The sequence below is a fragment of the Porites lutea genome, chromosome 13 (assembly GCF_958299795.1).
Source record: "Porites lutea chromosome 13, jaPorLute2.1, whole genome shotgun sequence".
Taxonomy (NCBI): Eukaryota; Metazoa; Cnidaria; class Anthozoa; order Scleractinia; family Poritidae; genus Porites; species Porites lutea.
Genome location: NC_133213.1, coordinates 21,331,478 through 21,358,556, shown reverse-complemented (window position 1 = coordinate 21,358,556; position 27,079 = coordinate 21,331,478). Strand labels below are relative to the sequence as shown.

The 27,079-nt window shown below is 40.0% G+C and overlaps 2 protein-coding genes and 1 long non-coding RNA gene across 3 annotated transcripts in view; 2 read left to right on the top strand and 1 right to left on the bottom strand.

The window, feature by feature from the left end:
• The first annotated feature begins 1,454 nt into the window (after window positions 1-1,454).
• On the top strand, window positions 1,455-11,597 carry LOC140922543 (fibronectin type III domain-containing protein-like). Its single transcript, XM_073372520.1, has 9 exons — window positions 1,455-1,659; window positions 3,104-3,430; window positions 5,471-5,588; window positions 6,430-6,650; window positions 7,109-7,250; window positions 8,384-8,517; window positions 9,122-9,403; window positions 10,724-11,014; window positions 11,497-11,597. Exons 1-9 carry the CDS (start codon window positions 1,455-1,457, stop codon window positions 11,595-11,597), a joined length of 1,821 nt encoding a protein of 606 aa, XP_073228621.1.
• Window positions 11,598-12,125: 528 nt separating this feature from the next.
• On the top strand, window positions 12,126-14,734 carry LOC140923379 (uncharacterized). The gene is made up of 3 exons (XR_012164159.1): window positions 12,126-12,239; window positions 13,294-13,375; window positions 14,680-14,734. It is a non-coding gene; the product is annotated as an uncharacterized lncRNA (long non-coding RNA).
• A 1,458-nt stretch (window positions 14,735-16,192) lies between these two features.
• Window positions 16,193-27,079, bottom strand: part of LOC140923368 (fibronectin type III domain-containing protein-like) — a 20,370-nt gene continuing 9,483 nt past the window's right edge. Inside the window, exons 12-19 of the mRNA XM_073373459.1 lie at window positions 26,784-26,854; window positions 25,949-26,284; window positions 25,053-25,275; window positions 24,074-24,373; window positions 23,221-23,343; window positions 22,026-22,205; window positions 21,368-21,505; window positions 16,193-20,189 (exon numbers count right to left, since the gene is read on the bottom strand). Of these exons, the coding sequence (XP_073229560.1) occupies window positions 19,933-20,189; window positions 21,368-21,505; window positions 22,026-22,205; window positions 23,221-23,343; window positions 24,074-24,373; window positions 25,053-25,275; window positions 25,949-26,284; window positions 26,784-26,854 (1,628 nt within the window). The 3' untranslated portion in view covers window positions 16,193-19,932. The remainder of the gene's footprint in view (window positions 20,190-21,367; window positions 21,506-22,025; window positions 22,206-23,220; window positions 23,344-24,073; window positions 24,374-25,052; window positions 25,276-25,948; window positions 26,285-26,783; window positions 26,855-27,079) is intronic.

Here is a 27,079-nt window from a genome sequence, read left to right as displayed (position 1 = left end):
CTGTTTTTGTACTGTTTTTATGCTCTTTCGACCGATTTTTGTACTGTTTTCAGACAACTCAAAGGCTATTTTCTTACAATTTTATACTGTTTTTGCATCCTATTTTTGATGTATTTTCACAATATACGCGTGCTATTGCTTTTCTTCCTCTGTGGTATTTTAATACTATTTTCAAAGTATTTTTATTGTAATTGCAAATACGATTATTTTACTAAATTTCGAAACCCATTAAAAAGCTATTAAAATATATTTTAAAGCATAACATTTTAATAGCGTTTTAAACAGGTTAAAACACGTTTAAAATCAGTCGAAAAATATATTAAAAGTATATTTTTGGACCTATTTTAAACCTGTTTTTTTCAAAATACGTTTAAAATTGCCATTAAAAATAGTTTTAAAATAGTATAGCAAATTAAAATATGTTTCTGAAACTGTTTTTATCCTGTTTTTATTCCGATTTATAAGATACTAAAAAACTATTTTAGACCTGTTTTGAGCCTTGCAAAAGCCCTGGAATTTTTTATATATTTTAAACGAATTTAAAAATACATTAAAAATTCTTTTTTAATAGCGTTTTAAACAAATTAAAACACCTTTAAAAGCAGTCGAAAAATACATTAAAAATACACTTTTCACCCTATTTAAAACCTATTTCACAAAACAGGTTAAAAACAGTTTTCAAAAATAGCTTAAAAATACATTCAAAACAGTGTTGGATTTGGTAAGGGCTGTATCGTAATTGTATTCATGAAAATTTTCCTCAGACTGCTCGACTTTATTTATCCGCAAAAATCTTTAAAATTTGCCTAAACGAAGTCACCGATATCGTTTCTACCGAGAAAAGAATGGTTGTCTTGCTAAAGTAGGAAATCTTAGGACTTTCTTTTATCAGCTCTTACGATCGAAATTCCTTCATGCTTATAACAATTTCCTTAGTTCTTCAGTTCTTACGAAATCTCGCTTATAACAATTTCCTCACTGCTTTGCTCCCATACTGTGTTTGTATTGAGGTATTTTTCATGTTTTTGCTTGCAGGTGTGTTTGATTCTTCACGATGTCGGGGATTATTCTTTTTCTTTCACTTTCCTGTTTCTCAACACTAACACATGGTAATTACACAAGTCATGTATTCAATGAAGTTGTAGTGTATCGATACAGGGCTTCCACACAAATTGTGACTGTTGTAGTGTATGAATTTAGAGGAAAATTATGGGAATATCAAAAAGTTTCATAATGTCGTAATATAATGCGGTGAATTGTTATCTATAAGATTAATACCGATACCCGGGGAATGGCCGCTTAACCAAGTTTCAACTGTACTCTGTATGTTTAAATTGCAGGTCAACAGCAATCAGATCCACCAAAAATTTTTAATTTTCTAACCAAGGATTTAGTAGCTCCTGAAGATGTCAAGTTTGGAAGACAAAATGCCTTGAAATTGCCGTGTGGTGCTAATGGAACTAACTTACAATGGACTTGGAAGCACAACGACACAGCAATTTCTACCTCATGCAGATCCTAAGTTCACCGTTGGTGCCGATGGAACCTTATATGGAAGCTACCTAGAAAGTGCGCAGAATGGGCACTACCAATGTTTTGTAAGAGACAATGTTACGGGCATTGAGACGTTCAGTAGAAAGATGAAAGTCGCTGTTACAGGTTAGGGCGCTTTTAAAATCTGAACTGAAACATTTCCAGGTCGTCTGTTTTTCTTACTTGCAAACAGCTCCTACTAAACCTTTTTTCGAGGCGAACTCACTTTCTTAATACGAAATAATCGCGCAAACACATTTCCAAAAGCGCGCCATGTTGGACAAAACAAAGAAAACACCCAGGTTTCCCATGATGTCAACCGTGCGTTTGTGCACTAACAGATCATGGGCATCACAGCGCGCGTAGCATTCATCGACCATAGCTCTCGACCAATCAGCGTGCGAGAAATCGTTATACCACTGAAAAAAATTGGCTAGGTTGACTTTGTTTAATTGCCGAACCCCTTTAAAATCAATCAAACGACTGAAGTTCATTGGGTTTTATTACGGAATGTTTAATTTGTTGCGCTGGTTAACGGTGTTCGATCTTAGTAGTCCTTTAACCAGTGGTGAACTTACGCAAAAGCACGACAGAGAAAAACGAGGGCAAACCTTGTGTGACAAGCGTGACAGTAAGTTGACTTTATCGCATGAATAAATGCAACATTGTGAAGTGATGACGATAATCAAAATGGTTCCAAGAATTACCAGCTAAGGAAGCAGGATTCCACTAAGGCTCAGCAGATCCGATCACAGATCAAACGTCTTAGATTTTGTAAGCACAACCCCCTATGTAGTCAACAGTAAACGGAAGACAAAATACGGACAAAGCAAGAAAGCAAGAAGCAAAACAACAACAACAACAACAACAACAGCAACAGCAAAACAAAATGAAAACAAAGTAATACTGTTAGCCCCGCGGGCATTGCAACTTTTTTCATCACGGTTGCTGAAGCATTTTTAGGTAAAGTAAGATGGTCTGAATGGGGTTAACCGTCAGCTGTCAAAACCCCTAAAACTTAAATGTCAACCGTCAAAATTGGAAAAAATTAACCGTCAACCGGCAAAGCTACCCGGGGGGACTCCCGTTTGAAAGGGGCGGGGATGCTCGTTGGAAATTTTGAATTAAACCTCTAAAGGAGAGCAATCTGGGCATGGCCCAACCTTTTTTGACCCCTAAAAGCGATCATTTTAAACTTTGATCAATTACATGAATCGAGGAAATTATTACGAATTGAAAAAATATAATTTTTTAATATTCCTTCCAGTGCAACCCTAAAAGAGACCTTTAGGACTAAATATAATAGTATTTTGCCCAAAATACCCGAAGCGAGACCAAAATCTGATCATGAAATTTACACCCCTACGCGAGACGACGAGCATCCTCGCCCCTTTCATATGGGAGTCACCCTCCGGGCAAAGCTACCACCCCGTTGAGACCCTCAAAGTAATGGTGGATGGTGGAGATGCTTGGTGAGGAGCCTGTGGGGGGGGGGGGGGGGGGGGGGAGTTAAGGAGCTTTACTAAGCACAACCATGACAATTTTGTAATATTCTTGTTTCCTTATACAGTTGTAGGGGAATTTAACGATACGGAACCTAAACAGGTGGAGCAGAGTGTTGACCTTGGGGACGAATTTAGTTATGCGTGTCCTCAGCACGCTCCCAGTTATGGCGTCAGCTACTCGTGGGTGGGGAAAAGCGCCGGTTCAGATATACAGTTCAAGAGGAACGAACGACGAGCCATCACACAGTCAGGTCATCTATTCATAATGTTTGTGACTGAGGACGACTTTACAGATTTGGAGGGATATGTTAATCAAGGAATCAGTTGTAAGATTTCTGGAGCTAACAGATTTGACGAATCTGGTCTTTTAACGTTCAAAAAGAAAAATCCAGGTGAATTCTTTGTTTTCTCTTAACAGTGAAGGAAGTCAACAAGACTTGTAGCTAGTAATGTGTGTCGCCTTTCTTTAGAGCCTGTACTAACTCTCCTTCTGATTTCGGTGGCTTCGGTGTGGTGTCCATACTGCTTTCAGTACCTAGGCCAAATTACAGTACAGTCTCTCTTAACGCAAACCTTCGTAAAACGGACACCTACAGGAAGTCCCTGGCTTTGTATTCTCCCTTTATTTGTCTCTCAATAAGACGGACACCTCTCTGAGAAGGACACTGATAGTACTAGTGCCGGTCCCTATGCGTTTAGGGTCGCGTGGTTCCAGCGAGTTTTTCCGACCGTTCGTCTCGGTTAACTCACCGTAATGCATTGACGGCGAGAAGGCCTAGACAGACGCCGTTCAGAGACTAGGCAAAGATGTGGTCAAAAACGTAATAAGGGGCACAAAATGTAATTCAATCCCAGTGGCGGATCCAGGGGAGGGCCCTCCACCCCCCCTTATTTTTTGACCCCCCCTTCCTATCTGGAGGGCTGGATCCGCCACTGAATCCCGTCGGCTTTCCGTGCCGACACTAAAAGCTATTCAGTATAGTGTGTACAGGGGCGGATCTAGGGGGAGGGTGCAGGGGGTGTGCACCCCCCCCCCCGAGATGACCTGCGTTTTTCTAATACAACTGGTATTCTGCAAAAAAAAAAAAAGACTATGTGGTTTATTGGTGTTGAAGTAGAGCAAGAGACGAGTGCACCCCGTCCTAAAAAAAATCCTGGATCCGCCCCTGGTGTAAGAAGTTCTAGCGACAGTACCCTACTTAGTTATCTCGGTGAACGGGCCTTTCCGTTTGCTGCACCTAAGTAATGGAATGCTGTGCCAAGATTTATTAGGGAATTCATTTCAATTGACACTTTTAAGAGAAAGTTGAAGACTCATCTTTTTAAAAAAGCATTTTGTACCACTTAAATTATAAGACTGTATTTTTAGCTTACTAGATTATAAATAATTTTCAGCTTATAATTTTTAAGATTTTGCTGATAGATTTTATCTTTTTAACTTTTAGCCGTTAGTTTTTTAACTCTATATCTATATTATCATCTTATTTTATCATTTTTATTATCATAATTATTCATAATTTTTATTATTAGTAGTATTATTGTTTTGTTTTGTTTTGTTTTGTTTTTTTTCCCTATGGCGCATTTGAATATATTTATATAGATATTTGCGCCTTATAAGTTTTTGAAATTAGTATAGGTAAAAGCATGATTTGTAGTGATATTTGACGTAAGTACCACAAGTGATATTTCAAAATTGTTATACGTAATTTCACGAGCTGTGAGGCCAGTGAAATTTGAGACAATTTTGAAATATCACGAGTGGTATTTATGCCAAATATCACGTACAAATCATGCTATTATTGGTTTATACTACTACCCGCAAAAGGTTTGTAATTTTCACATGTAGGTATTTTAAATTAAGCTGAAATACCACTGCTCTAAGCCAATCAAATCGCAGAAATTTATCATGTAGTAGTATAAATTAATTAATTACACCTATCCGATATGTGACTCTCCACTTAGAGATCGGTGCGGTGCAGCTTCGCTCTGTTACAGAAAGCACGCTGAAATCATCGTTCTTATGTGTGAACAAAGCCTAAGCAAGGCCTGGTTAGCTCAGTTGGGAAAGCGGGACGTCGCGGGTTCAAACCCTAGCCGGGCCAACACTCAGGGTCTTTAACTAACTGAGAAGAAAGTGCTACCTTTGTAATGACATCTGCAAATGGTTAGACTTTCTAGTCTTCTCGGATATGGACAAAAAAACCGTGGCTTCCGTCTCACAGCACTTTCACTGAACCCACATCACTATTCGAAAAGAGTAGGGGTCGTAGACCCCGATGGAGTGGCCAACCTTTACGGGTTGTGGGATTGGGTAGGGATGGCACTTTGCATGGGACCTGAGTCCCGTTCTTGCACATTCCCTCCGGGAAGGCCTGTGGCCAGAAAAGCTGGTAAATGAAACGTTTTACACAGTATTTTGTATTTTGTCTTAGATCAAAAAGATCCAAAGACACTAAGAGAGCCTTCTTGGAAGTGGGAATTTATGTCTGCTACTCAAGAAGAGGCTTTGGAGGGAAAAAATAAAACTTTCTATTGTCTTGCAGCCGGAAGGTAAGTTGGAACATGAGTTCAATGGACAAATAACAATTATAATAATAAGATGACGATGACGATGGCGATGATGATAATAATAATAATAATAATAATAATAATAATAATAATAATAATAAAAATAATAAGAATAATAACTAGTAATAACCAAAGGTTACGGAGTGCTGGCGACAAAAATGGAATGTCAGAACGCTTTCAATCCAACGCTGTGCTTTGCGTAAGTTTCAACTGAGTGTACAGCGTAAAGTGTATTAATTGTGACACCTAGCTGCTAGCTCGCTTAAAGAAATTATTTAGCCCAGCATTCAGCCATTGAGCTTTATTGTTTGTTGAATAATTTTCTTGAACCGTTCAGCAGTTCATAGCATCCGTTTTGAACGGCTTGCCCCGCCATTTCTAATCCTGTTTTGAGCTGTGCGCTCGGCCTTTTAAACGAATAGCAGTAAAGAACGTTTTCACCGCCCCATGTAAGGGAATTCGGATTCTGGAATCTGGGAAATTGTTGCTTGTGGAATCTGGAATCCTGGACTTTGAAATCTGGGATTCAATTCGAGGAACCTAGAATCTCACTAACGATTGGAATCCGAAATCCAAGTCGGAATCCAACACTGGAATTCAGTACCTGGAATCCAGAATCCACGGCGTGGAATCCAGAATCCAAGACTGTCCGGAATTCCTTTACATGGGGCGAGTTTTCAGATAGGAGATCACAATTTTTCTAGGGTGTAAAAAAGGTTGTTACTTTGGTAGGAAAAAATAGCGATAAAAATACATTTCTTAGTGAGCACTTGCTATTTATTGTTTTACTGACAACGTCTCGCTGCTATTTTTTTACTTCTAGGCCTGAGCCAAAAATAACCTGGAAAATGAACAGAGATGGAAAATGGGAAAACCTTGTGAATGGAAAGGACAATTTTGAGATTGCCGATGCTTTCCATGGAAGATTGCTTAACATTATATCTGTAAAAAAAAAGATGCATCAGACCACATACCGCTGTGAAGCAGAAAATTCTCAAAATATTGGAAATCCGAAAGTCTATGATGTACAACTTACAGTGAAAGGTAAATGGCCTTGGGGCGTTTCCATTCAACGCTTCAAATGATCGAATTTTCGCAAGACAGTCCTGGATTCTGGATTCCACGCCGTGGATTCCGGATTCCAGGTACTGAATTCGGAATTCTTTGTCAAAGAAATTTGGATTGCGGATTCCAATCTCTAGTGGCATTTAGGATTCTTTGAGCTGAATTCCGGGTTCCAAAGCACAGAATTCCGGATTCCGCAAGCAAATTTTCCAAAATTCCGGATTCCACAAGCAAAAATTTCCCTCATTCCGGAATCCTGCTTCCCTCACACTGGTCGATACTTACGTGTATGGATAAGGCAGAGACGAAGTTGAAGAGGCAATTGTAAATAGGGGCATTTCTGTCAAAGAAGACACTTTAAGTTTTGGAAGAAGAGTTTTTATTAAATAATTTTTGTCACAATTATTAACCGATCATTTGATTGATTTTGTTTTCAGTTGCTCCAAAATTGAAGGCAGAGCCTCCGCCAGAACTTTTAATTGATGTTAATGGCAATGGCAGTTTAACGTGCGATGTATTTGCAGATCCTTCGCCATCTTTTACGTGGTACAAAAATGGGAAGAAACTCACAATATCAACGTAATTTTGCTTTCTTTTTCTCTCACTATACACTTCGTGATTGGTAAACTTAGGGGGCCACATTCTATCTTTTTAACGCTTATGTTTAGGAGTAAATATTTTCGCGTTCCTACTCTGGATTGAAAAAAACATAAAAACATAAACAAAAACAAAACAGAACAATAGCACGACACTTAATTTTTTTCAAGAGATTATTAGAATGCATAGAATAAAAAGGTGAAGTTTAAAGCTACATGAAATATTCTACAAATTTTCGAGTAGTTGTAAGCCGTCGGTGTTCACTGGAAGGTTATGTCTGATATTTTTCTTCATTAAATTTTGCAATAAATTCTCTCTGCTTTTTCATTAACACTATAAATTGTAGCGATTTACGAGTTTAAAGAAACTGATTGTTAAACGAAAAGGGAAAATGCATAATTATTTAACAGCAGATGGTCGAGTTAACCTCTTTTTAGCTAGCCTGCGTAGCAGGCGCTTGGAAGTAGTGGGCACAAGAAAAAACGGGCGCGCGAGAAGGAGACACGCGAGGGTGTCTCCCTCGCGCGCGCCCGTTCTCTCTTTCACCCACTACTTCCAAGCGCCTGCTACGCAGGCTACTTTTTAACTTATAGCCTCCCACGCAGACGTTCTTAGGCGTTCGTCACGGGAGGAATGATTGCGTGACGAAGGCCTACGAATGTCTGCGAGGGATGCTTTTAGGGCTGCCCTGAGTGAAGGGTTCAAAGGTGGCATACACAAACTAACGCCTTGAGATCAAGTACTTGAAAAGAACTCTAGTGGCCTTCAAAGGCATTTTCTGTAACGATTTCGAGCAAGCCTAAATTTCACAACCGCATAAGTTGTGACTTTAACAGCGAGGATCTTCACTTTATTTAATCCTGACTATAGTAAGAAGTTAAACAATTCTTAGGGGTATGGTAGCACTGAGCTGATTGGAAACTCTTCAGTTGTTACTTTTCTATTTTCAAATCTCCCATAATACACTCAACTGTTGCCTGGTTTCACTGAAAATGCAAATTCCCAAGAGCATTGGAAGAGGTGGGGAGGGGGGAACAGATTGTATTATGGGAATTCGAAAATAGTCAGTTGCGGGTTGAATTATGTCCAGTCACTAATCAAGTTGCATTCTATAGTGCACATGTGAGACCGAATGGCAACAAGCTGGATTTTCAGAATGTGAGTTCTCAACAAGAAAGCGGAGTTTATCAATGTGTGGCTGAGAATCCACATGGAATAATCGTTTCCTATACAGCTGTAAGAGTTCGAGGTAAGCACTTGGAAAATTGCGTTTACAATTTAACCTCGTCCCCTATTACAAAAGTGGACTTTTTCTTTATTTTGAGGTGAATCAATTTTTGATAAAAAAAAGCTTACCATTTTCACTGTGAAAATTTTATAAACAATTCACTGTTGTCAGGAATCTTCCGATTGCTTCTAAGACAAGAGATTTTCCCGATAATGTTCACGTTAAAACGACCAACAGACTCGAGTCACTTCACAATTTAATGTCCACGCTAATGGACTAAGAATTGAAAATGCACTTTTGTAATATGATCTACTATGAGTTACTAGAATTTTGGACGCAAAGTATAATCGTATTTGGACACACATAAAATACGATAATTTTACGTACTTGATATCAGCCAATCAGTGACCCACTTTCCCTTCACAGCACGCGCGCGAACTTAAAATAGATCTCAAATACTTATCATGAGGCACAGGAATTCGCTCTCTTAACTCATTCTCTCTAGCTTTGCTGGTATACAAAACAAATCAGGATTCGTTACCGAACCAACTTTCAACGTACGTCAATTCTTCTTACGTGCATGTTTGGGTATAATGCCTTACACACGAAACGTTTCTCTTTGCAGCAATGGCACCGTCTTTTAAGACCGGATTTGGTCCATTCTACTTGTTTAAAGGCACTGAAGGACGGCTGACGTGTAATCCAGAAGCAGCTCAACGGCCAAGTGAATATAAATGGTATAATGGAACCACTCTACTGACGTCATCACCACGTTACAGAATAGAGCATGGGGAATTCAGCACATTGATAATTGACAAAGTTGAAAAGGAGGACGAGGGACCATACACATGTTATGCAGAAAACTTCTTGGGTAACGCAACGGAAACAGCAACAGCTACAGTTCTTGGTGAGAATTTCATCTATATCTTATGTTAGTGAGATTTAGTTTGACCACGAGAGCGAAATCGAGTGCGAGGACGACTTAGAAATTTTGAGCTAGTAGACCTTTTTCATGATACCCGCCTACTGTCGCTACTGCATCCAAAAGGTACCATTGATCACTGGCACTCTTAATTTGTCTTTTTCCTCTTTTGGAGAAATATTTGTCAATTTCTGTTGTCTAGAATAAACAAAATCGACGCTATTTTTTGTGTCGGAAGATTTTGGCCCCTGAGAAACCACGTTACATCGCCTGTATCCCGTTATTCTTTAAGCGCGTGTAAAGATGGCGGGTGTCGTGTATAAAATGTGTTGTTTACCCAGAGCTCTCACTCTATTCCACGGCAAAACAGGTACGGAAAGTTCAACCTTCGGACTTTGGTTTGATTTCCAGTGTTGCGTAACTTTTACGTGTGTACGTGTGTAAAATTTACGTTCGCAAATAAAACAGAGGCAGTGCATAAAAGGTCGCTCGTAAACGTAAAAGTTGACCCTCGCTCAACGTCTCGTTTAAGCTCAGCGCTTTTTGTGTTGCTTCTATTTTATTTACGTGATTAAAATTTACCTGCGTAGCCAAAGACCCGTCAGTGCAAATCAACCTTTATGGGTCTGGTTTCAAGTTTTGCCGTTGTGGTGTTTCCTTAGACAGGAACTTCTACTCCACTGTGTCTCTCTTGACTCAGGTGTATAAATGGGTACTTGCGATATACTGCTAAACTAAGGCTTACCCAGCGATAGACTAGCATCCCATCTGAAAGGGCCAGAGAAGCAATATTCTTATGTGCTTCATGCCATAGAAACCCAGGTTAAGGTCCAGCCGCTTAAAACCCATGGCTGGTGTTCCCCTTGAATTTTTCCACCCTTTGTACCGTATTACTTCATTATTGCACTTCACTATATAACCACATAAATCTGTTACAGATGGTCAACACTTATTTCCATCCGCCAAACTGACGTTGACAGATTAATAATTCGTACACAAAGTAAGGGTTAGGGTTGTTGCTATATACATTCAAATCACACCATTCATTATCAGCAAATCCTCGGTGGTGTAGGGGTTAAAGTGATGCACGGCAGAGCCAATGCTCTGAGATCGACTCCTGCTCGTGCCATCCTGAACTTTTTTCCTTAAAAATTGAAGAGACTTAGACTTTTATGAACAGAAATTTCAAGAGACAGAGAAAGTTCATGTAAGAAAAGTGAAATGTATTGTGAGAGCCACTGAGAGGAAAATGTCAGTTTGGCGGATGGAAACAAGTGACTTTTTTTTTTATTATTTGGTTTTCAGAGAGAACAATAATTACGGTTCGTCCAGAAAATAAAACAGTACAAGAGGGAACTCGTGTTAACCTGAGTTGCGAGGCCAAGGCTGACCCGTCTCTTGATTTGAGTTACTACTGGAAAAAGAATAATTCCGACATAGAGTACAACAACAGAATTCAATGGCTTGAAGAAGATAAGGTTCTGACAATTGCTAACATTACAGTTGATGATGCTGGTAATTATACTTGTGTGGCCTATACTCCTGATCCAAAAAGATCTGAAGATCAAGCATCTGCTGTTATTAATATCGTTCCAGGTAATAAAACTATCTATCTAGGGTATACCTTATTATAGGAAGTTAACGTTCCATGAAATTCAGATATTTGAAATTAACGCGAAGTGAATTAACGCAAATTTAGAGGAAAACGACTTTCGAGTAAAGGAAATTATACCTCTTCAGGGGCGTAACTTAACCTGTGCGTCTGTACGCACTTGTGTACCAGAAAATACAATGTTGATGATAAATTAAAACAAAACAAAATAGAAAAACAAAGCAAGGGAAAAACGGTGGAATTACATTTGTGACTTCGGTTTAACCTAGTGTCTTCCCCCGATGTTTTAGCCTGTTCCGCTCTGGAAATTAGAAAGATCTGTTTTAGCCCTAAAAATAGGGCCGTTTCGATGAGCAAAATACAGTCCTATTTTTGAGTCTGGTTTGGCTCCCTTAAATCAGGGCCAATACAGTCCAATTAACTAGGCATGATTTGGACCCAAGGGCTGAAATGGGCCTCACCGTAGGCTGGAATAACCTTTTGGTTGAGCTGTTCTGGGAAGAACGCCTGGAACATGCTAGCGATATTGCCTCATACACCCGGAAGCCACAGCTGCATGCGGCCTGAATACCGCTCCGTGTTAGGGAGTCCGGGAAATTTTATGCTTGTGGAATCCGAAATCCCACTTGGGCTCCAAGTTCCAGTGGTACAGAATCCGGAATCCAGTACCTGAAATCCGGAATCCACCGAGTGGAGTCCAGATTCCAAGGCAATGGGTCCTCCATTTCCTTACTTAGAGCGACTTAAGAACATGGTTCTAAAACCATCAAAAGCGATGATAATCTCACCATAGAAAACTGATAAAAGACGAAATTTATTCAAGTTACGCGCGAAATACGATTTGGAAAACTGCATAACTCTGGGAAATTTCTAGTTACGGCCCTGCACTTAAATAAACGAAAAAATGCACCAAAATAAACAAAATCATTGAATTTCCATGCCTGATCCCTTTAAGAACCCTTACTGTCCTTGCTAATGTTTTCAACAACAACAACGACGACAAAATAAAATCCATATTATCTGTTATAGGTCCTCCACGTCCTCCAGGTCCCTCGCCGATATACAAGACGCCGACGCCGATACACGAGACGCCGACGCCGATATACGAGACTGTTTGGTTCATCACCTTACTGATTGTTATCGCTTTTCTGTTTATCGTGCTGCTGATATTTCAACTCTACACTCGGCATGGCGCCGCTAAATATCCTGGTAAGCTCAATTGATATCTTCTACAATTCTTACTTACTAACACGAGACATTCAACGTGAATAGTTTATTCGTATTTCTCATCTTATGCGGTGGCACCCTCTCCCCCCACCCTTGAGGGATGTAACCACGTACATACCATACCGAAATGATACTACTACTACTACTACTACTGCTACTGCTACTGCTACTGCTACTGCTACTGCTACTGCTACTGCTACTGCTACTGCTACTGCTACTGCTACTGCTACTGCTACTGCTACTGCTACTGCTACTGCTACTGCTACTGCTACTGCTACTGCTACTGCTACTGCTACTGCTACTGCTACTGCTACTGCTACTGCTACTGCTACTGCTACTAATAATAATAACAATGATGATGATGATGATGATGATGACAATGATGATGATGATGATGATGATGATGATAAATACTACAGTCAAAGGCCGTTAATACGCACACTGAGGTGGCCATAGGAATTTTCCGTATTAACAGGGTTGAATTTAGAGAAAAATGTAAGGGCTTCCTTTCCCCAGGTACAAACTGTCCGTAATAATGAGGTGTCCGTATTAACCCTTTAAGCCTTAATAGTGATCAGCATCAAATTTCTCCTTGTAATATCAGTGCTTTGTAAAACAGAGTGGTCATGAGAATTACAGACATAATCACACAAGATGAATTTGCTTGATATTTTATCAACTTCTCCCCACTACTTCAGTCTGTAGGAAATGAATAGGGACAACAAATGAGGATTCAAATTTTGATCTTAGGGGTTATGGGATTAAGCGGGTATCCGTAAAGCGGGGTTTAACTGTACTAACAAAAAAAATACTTAGGCGACAATGGATAAAGGTGACCACATTTTGCTTGCATTACTTTTGGCATAATAGTGAGAAAAACAAGTCAAGCATTATGCTGGAATAATAGTGCAACATTTCTTTGACTATTTGTGTTTTTTTTATAATGAATACATTTTCTTGTAAAGCAAATATAATTGTCACATAAACACATTCCCGTGTGCGTTGCTTTAGCGATCTTTTCTCTTTATTTTTGCAGTTGAAAAACGGGAGAAAAAACGTGCAGCTTTTATTGAAAAGGAACCGTTGGATGAGGAAAAAGGTGCTGTCACCTCTGCAGGGTAAGAATGCATCGATCATTTGAATAATTTCTGCAATTTCCAGGGCTTTCATTGATGGTCTCGACCCATCACTCCATTTGCGTCTTTTAAAACACTGAAAGAAACCGGGACGAGTTAGATTCGAAAAGACTTCTGGGATCGATTTTCCCCTGTCCACAGTATTGTCCACAGTCCACATTTCACATTCCCAGAAGTCTTTGCGAAGATTAACTCGACCCAGTTTCCCTAATAGCGGGCGACCGCTGCCGTCATGCGTCTCGGGTGCTTTCGTTTGTTATTAGGGACTTTAAGATTCAGCTACGCGACGGCAAATAGAACGTCTAAAAAAAATAGGATAAATAAGAAAAACAAAAACTTTGCACATGCGGCACGCTTTTTTGTACATTTCTTTGCCGTTTTTGCACGACTACGACGTGAAAATGCCTAATTTCGTAATTTAAGGAGAACGTAAACAAGCAACGACGAAATTTTATTTCACTTTCTAAACTTGAATATGGTTCCCTGGAATTCAAATTCAGAAGGGTTTGCGTACATTTGACAAAGTAAGTAAATAGGAATAATCGCGATTAAGACCCAAAGAACGAAAATTCACCTTTTAGGCGTTGTTCTCGTTGTCACTGACAACGGCCCTCAATTTGTATCCGTTAGTGAGTTTACGCAACAGGACGGCAGGAAGAAGAGGACGGCAAAACGCTTGTGCTTGACAAACGTGACAGGCCTATTACATTAATGTTTTCTGGTCTTTTACAAAAAGAGCTGTTTAAAGGGAAGTGAAGTTTAGCGAAAAGTTTTTTCAAACAAAATTATTGTCGCGCTTGTCACACCAGCTTTGCTGACGTATTTGCTCTCCCGTCCTGTTGCGTAAGTTCACTATTTTCTGGGACTCAGTCACCGTTAAGTGGAACATGGGCAAGGATGTGCTAAATAATTACTTAATTTAACTCTCTTTTCTAGATCTCTTTTTCTCAAAATATGAAAAAGAAGCTTCGCGCCCGAGTAAAATTATGCCGGGCAAAAGGTTTCAAACACTTAAAACTTTTATTAGTAATTTTTGAAAAACTTTTAATTAGTAAATTAACAGCGTAACTTTAATATCGTTATCTTCCAACAGCGAAAGTAGCAACTTTCGCTTAGCTATGCAAATTACTCTCGTGTGAACGGCTGATTAGTGAGCTTGGGAGAGTTTCAAAGTGTTTCCAGTGATAACAGGGCAACACCCTGGGAAGCCTGAGAGAAAAAGAACCTCTGGGGTGTCTGTCTCAGGTATTGCTAGTATCTGATATAAGTTTTATTCGCTCCTTTAGACGACCTGAAATCCCGCCACCCTACCAAAGCAAGGGCTCACGGCAGAAGAGTCCACAAAGCGACCGTGATAGTCTGGATGAGTATGGACCCAAATTTCAGAAAAATGGCTCTTTCACTGGAACGTATGGTAACAAAACGAAAAATGCCCCGGAGAAAACTGACAATGCAGTTTTTGATACGTATGTTTGAGTTGCTGCGTATGCTAGGGACCTTGTTTTCGCTCGTTGAAGCTTTTCATTAGCTTGTTCAATTCGAAATCGTCCTGAAATGTTTTAAGAGTTTTCCAGAGAGATGACGCGCGGTGAGTCTATTTGTGAACCGTTAATTAGATTCGGACTTGTTCTTTAATCTCAGTAAATTGCATTTACCTCTGTTCGCTCTGTAAACGCCTGAATATTTCGGAAGGATTTCATGAAGTTACGAAGTAATCTAGAACTTCCTCAAACCAGCTTACATTAGCAACATCAAAATTTTTTGTTTTAACTGTTTTTAGCCTGCGGAAACAGCTTTCTCTCCTCGCTACTCGGCACTAACGATGTTTTTCTTTGCTGGCGAAATGTCCCTAGCGGCGAGGAGCTAGGCGAGACAGCTGTTTTCGCAGGCTAGGATGTTTTAAGCCGCGCTTTTCTTGAGGGAGAGCATGCTTGGAAAGATAGAAAGGGTCCGTCCCAACCACTAGCTGCCGCCACGCTTGTAAATAGAAAACAGGCCAGTTTCGAAGTATTAATAATTATGTACACTTAGCCAAGGCTAAAGGTAAACCTGCCATTAATAAATTTATAATTTACTTGAAACAATAAACATGTAACCATTGCAAAGAAATCGACTTTGAATTGAGCCTTCGATCAGTTAAAAACTATGAACTTGTCAGCGGAGAACTTCGGTGGATCCACACTTGAGCACGCGATACGGTAATGTGATACTGGTAAGCGGATACCCTGTTTTGACAGCTTTCAATTGACCACAACATGGATGTCCAATATTGGGTTGCAGGCTCCCACACTAACTAGAAAGTATGACATTTCACATTGGCTACCCTGTGGTGCGAAAGGAAGTTCGGATGGGCGGACGTACGGTCACGTGCGGTCCAAAATTTCTTGGACAGATAGGATAACCAAATTTTCTTAGCTATTGGGCGCCGCTCGCTCGCGTGGAGCTACGCTAAAATTCAAACTTAGCTCCGAGGCTTAGGCGAGTGAAACACTATAGGAATAAATAATTAGTCCCTCAATCTCAACGTGATTTTTTGTTCAAGGATCTTGACGTTAACTTCACAAAAGCATCAACAACAAAACAAAAAAAAAACGGGGCAACTTTTTCTACATTTATTGGCATGCAGTCATCTTCATTTTTGCCGACCTTTATTCCTTCTTGCTTTGTTGTATTTTTTGTTGTCCTTTTACAGTATTTCCAGTGTTCACTATTGGAGATGAAGTTTTGTTGCCCTTTTTATAAAACGTAGCTTCTGGGAACGATTGTGGGGACAAAATGAAAGGATACGTACTATCAAAATAGGAGCACAGCTTTTATTTGTTAATTTTAACTTTATCATCTAATGAGTCAAAAGTAATTGCTCATTAACTAACAACTAAGCTTGCAAAATTGTTAACTGCTGTTTACAGTAGGTAGGGCGAAAATGAAAAAATAAAGATTACACCTATCCAAGCCTACAAAGTAAATTTTCCCCTACCGGAACAAATTTTCCGTAAAAAGGTTACCGTTGAAACACGAGAGTAAACGGCTTGGTGCTAAACTCCTAATTACTGTTGCGTGCTCTATTCTCTGGCCTGAAGCCTTTTCTTTGAACCAAGCAACCACCGAATTTATTGATTTTGTACGTTCACCCCTTCTAACATCCGGCGATGAACTCGCAATAATTGCTTTTCGCAATGAGCATAATTTCCTAGAAGGCCTAAAAATCACTTAAACATAGTGATACTATATTATGCTAAGATTTTAAAGAGCATTATAAACAATCTACTACTGATGAGCCGCACATTTTTAAGCGATCAAGCCATTATCCTGACTAGAGTTGCAGTTTTAAGGTGATGTTACACGGGACGATTCGCAACGACGATCTTTAGCACAACACAGCGATGCAATGTTGGAACAGTGTTGCAACCATTTGAAACGATGTAACAATGTTGCAACGCTGTGTTGCGCTAAAAATCGTCGTTGCGAATCGTCTCTTTTAAGTTCACCTTTAGCGGAGGTTCAATGTCTATGCGATGGAGGAACGTTTTGCATTGAAAGAGAATGCCAACAATTAGAGCAATGGTACTCAGGGTTAACTTTGCCTTTCTACAAACGTTTTTTATACGTTTCTGGGAAACTGCCCACCTATCCCTCCCCTAAGCCAACATTTTGCCCTAAGTGAGAAGTAAGTATTAATGTTGGCTTAGGGGAGGGGTAGGTGGGCAGTTTCCCCAGAAACGTATAATGATCCCTTTTGTGTTTAACTTTAAGGTAGACAGCATTTTTTGTTGTCGACACAAGCTTGCGAAGCGAAACATGAGGGAATAGGGGTAGGATGGTAGGCGAATGAACCTTTTTTTTTTCTTGCTCCCCGCCATCCATCCCTTCCCTGTGAACTGTGTGAACAGTGAGTGTCGATACGGGTTTTGACACTTGCGTCGATTCCACACTTTTATCGATCAAAAGATCGAAAATCAGAGGGCCATGGAAACTCATGGACACTCTGCTTTCAAGAACTATAATTAGATAGAACCTAAATATACTGCCTTTTTAAAAGAAGATATAACAATTACAACTGGCGAAAAAGAAGATAAATCTTTCAGAAGCCTTTTTTTGCGGAAGGCGTGACCAGCGCCAATTTCTTATCGTCCAGCGAAAGAAGTGAAGTACGATCATTCCGCAAAGAAGATTGTGCTGCATTTGATTCTGAGTGATACCTTTTGATCATTGACTAAAAGAAATTACATTATTCCAGCAAAGGTAAAAATAACCTATGGAAACTCTTTTTAACAGTACAGGACCCGCCTATCCTGTTTTTATAAACAGCTAAACTTAAATCACTCAAGATCAAAGTTAAAAGGGAAAAAAAGGAAAGGAATTAAATTGAGACTTCGTGCACTACTGTAATCGAAAGAAGACATAAATGTATAAAAGCGTAGAATAATTATGTTCTTGGTTCTCTTTAAGCTCGACGTAGTAAGCTTTTAAAAACTATAAAGTTCACCCTGAAAATATTACTTGGGAGCTTCTGCACCGATCGCTTGTACAAGTAATTTAAAAATATTAAGGAATCGCCTATTTGGCTTAAGTATGGAGAAATAAAACAGATAACGTGGGCTAAAGAAACACAAGAATACGCGGCAAAACTCTACCAAGTGTCTTGGTTATTTAACCTTAATTCGTACGGCAGTTCATTCGTTCAAGTCTTTTTTAGATGGTTTATGTATTTGCAAAGATATTTTATGAAATAATCAGTGCAACAAAGAACAATTTTAGGTTTTATTCTTAAACAAAGTCAACAATGTTTTAACGTCTTTAAAAATTCGATTTGGAAACAAGAGAATTTTTAGACTTGATAAATCACGTGCTGTGAGTATTTTGATCAGCTTATTAGCAATTCATTAGCAATCCCCAAAGTATTGCATTTCTCAGTGCTGTTATTGGTTGAACGTATTGTGTTTAAAAGAGTGTTAAAAATGCAGAACAAATAACAACCAAATGGGAAAACATGTACTGAGTGCACTGAAGTTACATTGTGAAATTGAAGCAAAGGGCGAGTTCAAGCGTCTTCAAGCGAATATTTGTCTTCAAGATGTCTCTACCAAAGAGGATTTATTGGACAGGTAAATTTCGTATAAGAGTAACATTAAAATATATCTATTGGCATTCCTAGTTCCAAATGAATTGCAAATTGGCAAAAGTTGTTTGCGACGTTTCACACAGTTTTAACATTACGACCATGAACGGTGTGGAGTTCTAGTTGTTATAAAACCATCTTCTTATTGCGTCTTATGATTTTGACCGGCCAACGGTTTTTCATTTATTTTGGGCTGATTATCTTTCATTGGCTACTGCGAGTTTTGTCGTAAACGTTTGTTAATTTTTCATTGAATTTAAAATTAAGATAAAGTTTTCTCAAACTCATTAATAATTCATAAAGAAAATACAGAAGAAATTATTGATTAACGACTGTTTAGAAATCGGATGAAAAACTGCTCATTTTTGCATCCCTGATTTCTCCTTCTAAAACTAATTGCTTGAGAAGTAATATCAAGCATTCGACACAGTGTTTCATCACCAGATAAAACAACTCAAAGTTCGTCAAAAATACTCCGCTGCGCGTCGTATTTTCAACTCTCTTGTCAGTATTTCATCTGGTGATGAAACACTGCCTCTCATGCTTGATATATTACTTAAAAAATCTCCACGCTTTGTATGACACGTTCATGCCATCCATCCAGTGTGTTGGTTAATCTCATACTCTCATGATTATTTTTCGGTTGGATAAAGGGCGCTTTAAATTAGAACAACAATTCCAAGAATTTAACAAATGAAACAAATTTTGGGGAAAATTTTCCAAAAACTCTGAAATTAAAACTGGAAAGCGACCGATTTTCGAGAACCAGTTTTCGAAATTGGTTTATTTCTTGTCTTTTTCTCTTTCTCTAGATCGATCGAAAACTATCTGTCACTTAGTGCTGCTTTTATGAAATAGTTATATCAATATCTTTGGTATGAAAACTAGACTTAAAACTTAAATAATTATATTATTCCTACGTCACCCTGCTAGAAGAGCCAGTAGGCTCTGCTTGAATCACGTCAAACATTTGAGGTCGCCGCAGCCCGAATTTATGGACTAGTCGATCTTGTTTTCTCTCGCCATACTAGTTTTTTTTTTTAGTGCGAGCATCCGTTTTTTGACAACCCGATGGCCATATCCCAGCCTTTGTAGTAAGCGAGCGGCTGTTAGGCCTGGGTTCGAAAATATATCCTAGCAACATGCTACGCATGCTCAACACAGATCTTACGCAATTCATGAACAGTCTTTCTTGAGAACGCAAAAATCGAGAAAGCGAAAGAAAGGCTCTGCCAGAAGGGTGACAAACGTTACCTTTTGACAATAAACGTTAACTAAGCGACGTCATAACAATTTCAAATGGCGAAACTTTTAGGAACGAAGTTGGTGATACTGCCCCTCAAGGTCAATTTATGACAGTGGAGGTTCCAATGTAAAAAAAAAAAACACAATATTTTTTTAAACCTTAAGCGGGAAAACCTTAAACGACGGGATCGTCCAGTGGTATCTCTTCATAAACTGATTGTCTTTTACCGCCTTGTTTGCAGTCCCCTATGAAAGAGCCGTCTTCTGAAAAGTAGGCACCATCTCCTCCGTATTCATCGAGACTGTCCGCTTGTGATTCCACTTCGACCCTGTCCTGAATTCTCTTCAGCCATTCCTGTCGTGGATTGATGCTTTTTTCGGGGATCTCTGTTGCAATCTTTTCCTCACCCTTATCTTTTTCGTCTTCTGCAACTATGATAAAGGGACGTCGTTATGTGATGTGACGTTTTTAGCGCGATTCGTATACAGAGTTTAATGTTAGAACAATGTTGCGGCTGCTCGGAAGGGAAGTCAACAATGGTGCGTTTCCCTGACTCCAAACAATACTAAAGCAATTGGAAGAATGACATGTCTTTGTTTCCTGCGACCAATTAGAAGAGACCTTACAAGCAGCTCCTACACTACTCTTGCAACCATTCGAGACAATGTCGCAGCAATGGTCGCTGCGGATCGTTCCGTGTAACATCACCTTAAATAGGCAGATTTAGCAAAGAAAACGTGATGTCATTGACGACTGAGCGCGTAGGTCTACATACCGGTTTGACCATTCTTGTCTCCAGAGCCCAAGTGGCTCTGGGGACGAGCCTCATGTGGTCTGGAGCGGCAAATTGAGCACCGGAAGTCTTTTTTAGTCCTTTCCCGCGCTTTTGCGTTCTCATTTAACTATGCTTCGTATTTAATTTGCTTAATCTCCCTAATACTCATACAATTCAGTGCAACTGAAGCTTCTCCGAACAATACCGTTTGCCTTTTACAAGCACTCGGAGATTCTATTGGGAAATCGTTCTTTTGCACATCGAGAACTTAATGAGTTGACGTATTACATATGACTAATGTACAAGTTCAGTAGCAGCCGCAGGATTCAGAAAAATATGTCAAGAGACCTGCAAACGTCTTATAGAAATTACAGATAACAATATATCAGGAATATTTCGCTGGCAGTTATCTCGAGCGCTTTGATTGGGTGGCCACATTTACCTTTAATGTTCAGGCAGTACTTTCGCTATCATATTCGCCATGTTGCGCCGGCCATATGAAAAGCTAGGCTAAAATGGGCCACACCGTATAACAATGACATCAGGGAGCTTTAGTGAAGGCGTTTTTAAGCCTCGCCGTCAATCAAAATTCGGGCCTTTCCCTTTCAATATGCCTTGACGCTATCAAGGATCTCTTGCTAAATATCTTTACTCTTATAGAGACGATCGATATGTCAGAATAATTGGGCAAAAGCATTGCCCAAGAACACAACTGAGAAGTCTACTTCACGTACGTCACTCAAAAGCATCTTTGCTTTAAGCTCGCTGTTGTAGGTAGACTTACGAAGAAAACCTAATTAATTTCTGCTTCAAATGAGTCAACACGAGTGTTACCTTGGAGGCTGGAGCTTCGTCTTCGCTTCGAACTCTTGTACAAAATGACTATGATAAGGAGGATTAAGGTGCAAGCGGACAAGATCATCAGTATTATGAACCAGTCTTTGCCATAAACCGTAGGGTTACCTCGCTGACCTGAAATAAACGAAAATGTGATTTATTGAGTCATAAAAAGCCTGCTTTATTTGTTAAAGTGCTAATGACGTTTTTGAACTTATTGAGCACGAAGAACCAATTGACGCGATTGCTATCGAGGTGTTCATCAGAGCAACGCCAAGGTTTTCCGTTTGCAGGAGAAATGAAGTACTATTCCTTTTCCCCTGGTTATCTTTTAAGATACAGCGCATTTTTCTGGTCCCCTGGATCGAAACAGGTACATCCCACTCTACAAGCCACAACGAAGTGTTCAGTGCTTCTCCCAGGCAATTTTCTTTTTCTTCGAGAAACTATCAACACCTTTTTTTGAAAGTGGGAAGAAAATCAAGTCTACTCTCCGAAAAAGCATTCCAAATTTAAAACACGGTTTCCACGAGAAAACAGAGAAAATACTTCACCTAAGTCTCTTCTCAGAAAAAAACACCCGCTGACTAAGATATCCGAGGGCTCTGGGGACGAGTTTCCGTGAGATCAGGATTTATTTTATCTTGTTACTTACTGCTGCCCAAAGGATCCGGCTCCGGTCTAGCTTCAATGACGTCACTCTCTGGACTTGTACCCACGAAGTTTTTCCCAACAGTTTTGAATTCATAAACGTCTGTATCCAGACTGTTGACTTTAACCAGTTGCGTAGTAAAGTGATCCATCCACTGGGTCTCCAGAAATTCTCCTCCTTCCACTGTTAGAACGAGAACGAAAATTAGTTAATTACATTCAAACACCGCTCTACGAACACCCGCCTAATACGGACACCTTATTATTACGGACAACTTTCTTTGTCCCTGGGGGAAAAAAGCCCTCACGTTTTCTCTAAATTTAACCCGCTTAATACGGACACTTTCTATTTCTCCACTCAGGATCCGTGTTAACAGGGTTTGAGTGTACTGAACAAGTAAAGTAAGTAGATCGCAAACAGAACAATCTACTGGTCGACATTTCCAAGTTAGTGACCTCTTTAAGACGGCCATCCCTTCAATTAGAGATCCTCCTCTCTTAAGGCCGACGCCCTTCAAAAGTGCACACCCTTCTTTCTAAGGGTGAAACTTTCCTACCGCGATCAAAGGAAATAATCCTAGGATGGACATTCCTTCAACAAGGAATTCCCTTTAAGGTTGACACCCCTGGAATAGAGGCTTTATGACCGACGACCCTCTTAGACGCACTACCTTCTGTATGGGAGGCGGGGTGAACCTCTAATGTTCGTATTAGCCCTTTCACTGCCAAATTTAGCCGAAAGTAAATTTTGACTAAATTTCCAAATTTCATTTTGTGAAATTTTGCAAAACAAATAGCACCATGTGTAAGTACAGGCAGAGAGCTTTCATTTGAATGGTCACGTCATAGGATTTGGTCTGCAGACTCAAAAGTTAGAGTCACCTTACAAACTCCATCAAACACTCTGGCAGTGAAAGGGTTAATGACGTCTGTTTCTGGGCCCGGGAATTGTTACCTAAAACATGTAAAATGATGGCTTTTATTATCTGATCTGTATGAGAAAATCATTACCGGTGCGATGTTCTGACAGCACACAGGTTTGAATCCTTTCGCAGTGTGTTGAATCGCTTGATTTCTTCTGAGTGTTTTTAACAGTTAGCAGTTGCTTATTGGCTGCCGCCATTTTTTTCTTTAAATATCGCATCTAAACTCCTGTCTGTAGATATGAAACCCGTGTAGATTATAGTAGTATTTCTAACCTTGTTTCCGGTATAACACCTTGAATTGATGTGTCCATCCTCCGCCGATTCCATAGTTGTACTTCAAACTAACAACATGTTTTCCTGTTTCAACCACTGCTGGCCTGTCTGGTTTTGCCGGGGCTGAAAACATGCACAAAAAACCATATAATTTCCTAATTCTTACTCCCCTTGCAAGCGTTAAAAAATCTTTTAAACAAAAGAAACAAAGCAAAAACGTCAGTAGCCGTTGTGGTTCAAAGACTGTACTATTAGATAGGGCTGCTTAAGGTTAAAGCATTGTTATAGCCATACAATGAGAGCTATAAGTTGCCAGGTGAAATCTAGCCATTTTTTTGCACTTTTCACTTGTTTCAGGCAAATTTGGATCAGTACTATCTTTTAAAAAAGTTAACGCCATTTCTTATGGCATTACGTGTACATAAGAAAAATTTAGCCGACTGGGAATCATATGAAAGTGGTTTATTTCAAGCCGATCGAAAAGTGAAGCCATAAAAGTAATCACCGTTTTAAAGGGATGACGCCTAGGGGACTAGCCTGAGAAAACAGCAGACATTTGGCGACGCCACCACTGGTTTCCCCGCCAAATGAGGTCTGAGAAACGAGTGCAGAAATTCCATACTGATGACACGTCACTACCCAGGGTAGTGCTTTTGAATGGTCGTGCCGCGTGAGAAATTTGCTTTAACCAATCAGAAGCACTACCCAGATCTGGGTAGTGACGTGTCATCAGTATGGAATTTCTGCTCTCGATTCTCAGACGTCATTTGGTGGGGAAACCAGTGGTAGCGTCGCCAAATGTCGGCAGTTTTCTCAGGCAACTAGGAGACCTATTTGTTAGTCACTCACTCACCCATTCTTTTAATTGTTCTTGTTGTCTTTATGGAACTTTCACCCCATCCTTTACTTGTCCTTGCTTGTAGCACCACAACATAGCTTGTCTGAAATGTTAAATTACCCAGCAATTTCTTGAAGGGCCCGTCTCCCACCGTTTCCATGGAAACAGAGACGTTATTGGGATAGGAACTGTTGTATTCGGCATAGCCCACTTGATAGTCTGTGATGATACCGTTGGGTTCTTTAGGCGGTTTCCATGTGACTAGAATGAATTGTCCAAATGGGTATAATCTCACATCCGATGGTGGACCAGGTTCTAAAAATTAGAAGATTAGCATTGGTTCAGGGTGTTGAAGAGACTGTGGTATGTTACCTAAAATTATCAAAATTAACCATACGGTAATTACTGTAAATCCTCTGTTAAGCACTCCCCCTCTCCCATTAAGTAAATTCCCTCTCTAATAACGCCCCTCCACTTTCCGAAGTAGAAACTTATTAGGCCTCTTAACCCCCCTCCCCCTCCCCCACTCTTTAAACCCCCTAAGTGGTCAAATCTATTAATCAATAACGACTGTAACACTTCATGTGGACTGATCCGGTATGATTTATTTACGCGCTGGAAGCTCTGATTTGTTTTTGATTGGCTGCATGATCTCCAAGTCCCAACTTTATGTTGGTGATCGGGAGCTTTTCTACTTTACGTTCTAGTGTTTATGGAGAATTGATGCCGTTACCTTCGCTAAATTTAATATGCCTCCCTCTGAGATAAGCCCCCTCTCTGTTAGCGTCCCGCCCTCAAACGTACTTGAGATCAGGCAGGCAAGAGAAAAGCTATCAATCCCCCCACTTCCCCTCTCCCTCCACTTTCGACTACTGCCACGCCAGTAGACCATAAGTAAATCATTCCTAGTGACAACAAGTGGCAACTATTACGTCATTATTTAGAATGAGAACAGCCTAATATGTGGCTTTAAGAAGAATATTAAACCACTCACCACCCTCCAAAGTTTCGATGACTAAAACATCGCTCAGTGGTCCCTCGCCACCATTGTTGAAAGCCGTAATAATCACTTGATAGTTAGTGACCGGTTTAAGCCCAGTCAGAGTGGCCTTTTGCGTTTTTCCCTCAGTAACAGTAATGACATCCGCAGCACTTGGAATGGTTTCTCCCCGTCGCCGTCTCGAGCTCACAGCGCGGCTTTCGCCCCAATAATAAATCTAAAGACAAAGGAGTTAAAAAAAATATGGAAAATTTGAAATTCGTTGATTATATTTGTTCTTGATTCATCCTAACTTAAGACGTTGCAGTAGACAAGCAAGAAGCGCGAGAGCTGGAGGCAAGCGAGAAGTGCGAGAGGGAGATGATGGGAACGAGCGCAGAGTGCGAGCGGGGTGTGATGGGAAGGATTAATAATTAATTCAAGTATGCCCAAAAAAGGATCGCGAGCGACTGGGGACGAGGCAGCTAAAGAGGTTCGTTTTTAAAAGACTAGAGGCCGATTGTGACGTCCAGTCGTTTGACATGTAAGGACACAGGTGACCTTAGCTCGACATATGACCATCGGCACTGTTGTTTTACCTTCGAAATACAAGGATTTGTAAATTAAAGGGAAAAAAGATTATTTCTGTAACCTACGAAAGTGAAAATATTTAAATAAGACAAGCTAAATTCACTTAAGCTGTGTTTCTTCTTCCGGTGTGGTTCGCTAGCCGATTTATAGCCATTTTATGGGGTTTACTGGAGCCCTCGTTCAACCGTCAGTTAAGGTATAGATAAAGTTGTGTGAAAGTATTCTGAAAAGAGCAGACTAAAAAACTTGAAAGCTCTTGCCCGGTAGTTTTGATGAATGACTTGATCAAAATAACTTCAGGTTAGACGAGCCATTTTTACCTTGTATCCATCGACATTTCCTCTCATTACAGTCACTGGTTTCCAGGCTATGGTGGCGGTGGTTGCTGTAACATCCTCCACATTTGTGCTTTCGGGTTTTTCTGCCGGTGCATTCTGCCCTGAGAAGGCGAGTCTCATTGGACATTCCGGTCCTAGTCCTTCGTGGTTACCCGCACGGATCGTAAATTCCCAGAGCTGGTAATAACCGGCGTTTGTAACTGGGAAGACGTTTACCTTCGGATCGCCAATCTTTTCTATTCTCCAGTCAAAGTTGACTTTTCGGAACTTCACGATGTAGTAAAAACCTGGAGCATCCCATTCTGTCTTCGGTAAAGGCTGGTAATATAAAATATGTCTCAATAAAGAAGGGTAGAATAAGAAATCGCGTTAATGTAAGGTAAAACGGATTCTGAAATCTGTAAAATATCAGGAATCTTGGGCTTTGGAATTAGGAATGTAGCTCAAGGAATCCGGAATTCCGCTAACGATTGGAATCTGAAATCCAAGTTCCACTGACAACAAGGAACCTAGAATCTAGTCTAGAATCCGGAAACCAAGACTGACTTTGATTACCTCACATAGAGGCCAAGGAAACGAGAAATCTATGTCGGATCATTCTACGTTTCTTGGAAACTTCCCACCTACCCCTTCCCAGAGCCAACATTTTGCCCTAAGCGAGAAGTAAGTGTAATGTTGGCTTAGGGGAGGGGTAGGTGGGCAGTTTCCCAGAATCAACTCTTTATAACAGCAGGCGCATCCTACGTAACAGATAACATTATTGCACAATTATCAGCCAAGACGCACTTAAGTACCTCGTAGATGTTTCGATACTTACATCCCACGTAATGGAAAGTTCATTTGCTTTTGTAGTAACTCCACGCACGTTGCTGGGATATTTACTTGGCGCTGTAATTAAACGAAATAGATAAGAACAAAGAAAATACGAAAAAAAATCTTTTCGATATATATCATGTTTCCGTGTTTTTCCTTTAGTGTTTTCTCTTCAAAAAATTCGGTGATAATTATGATCAGTGTCAAGGTGTATGATAATGATGGTGATGACGTATGGTGATGACGCATCATCGTCATCCTCTTCCTTCTCATCATCATCATCGTCATCATCATCGTCTT

What these genes read in the sequence shown, in the direction of transcription:
- LOC140922543 (XM_073372520.1), top strand. Translation starts at nt 1,455, where the DNA reads ATGGAACTAACTTACAATGGACTTGGAAGCACAACGACACAGCAATTT. An exon ending in GTTCAAAAAGAAAAATCCAG is followed by an intron (nt 3,431 to 5,470) that starts GTGAATTCTTTG and finishes ATTTTGTCTTAG; the next exon opens with ATCAAAAAGATCCAAAGACA. An exon ending in TGTTATTAATATCGTTCCAG is followed by an intron (nt 11,015 to 11,496) that starts GTAATAAAACTA and finishes GCCTCACCGTAG; the next exon opens with GCTGGAATAACCTTTTGGTT.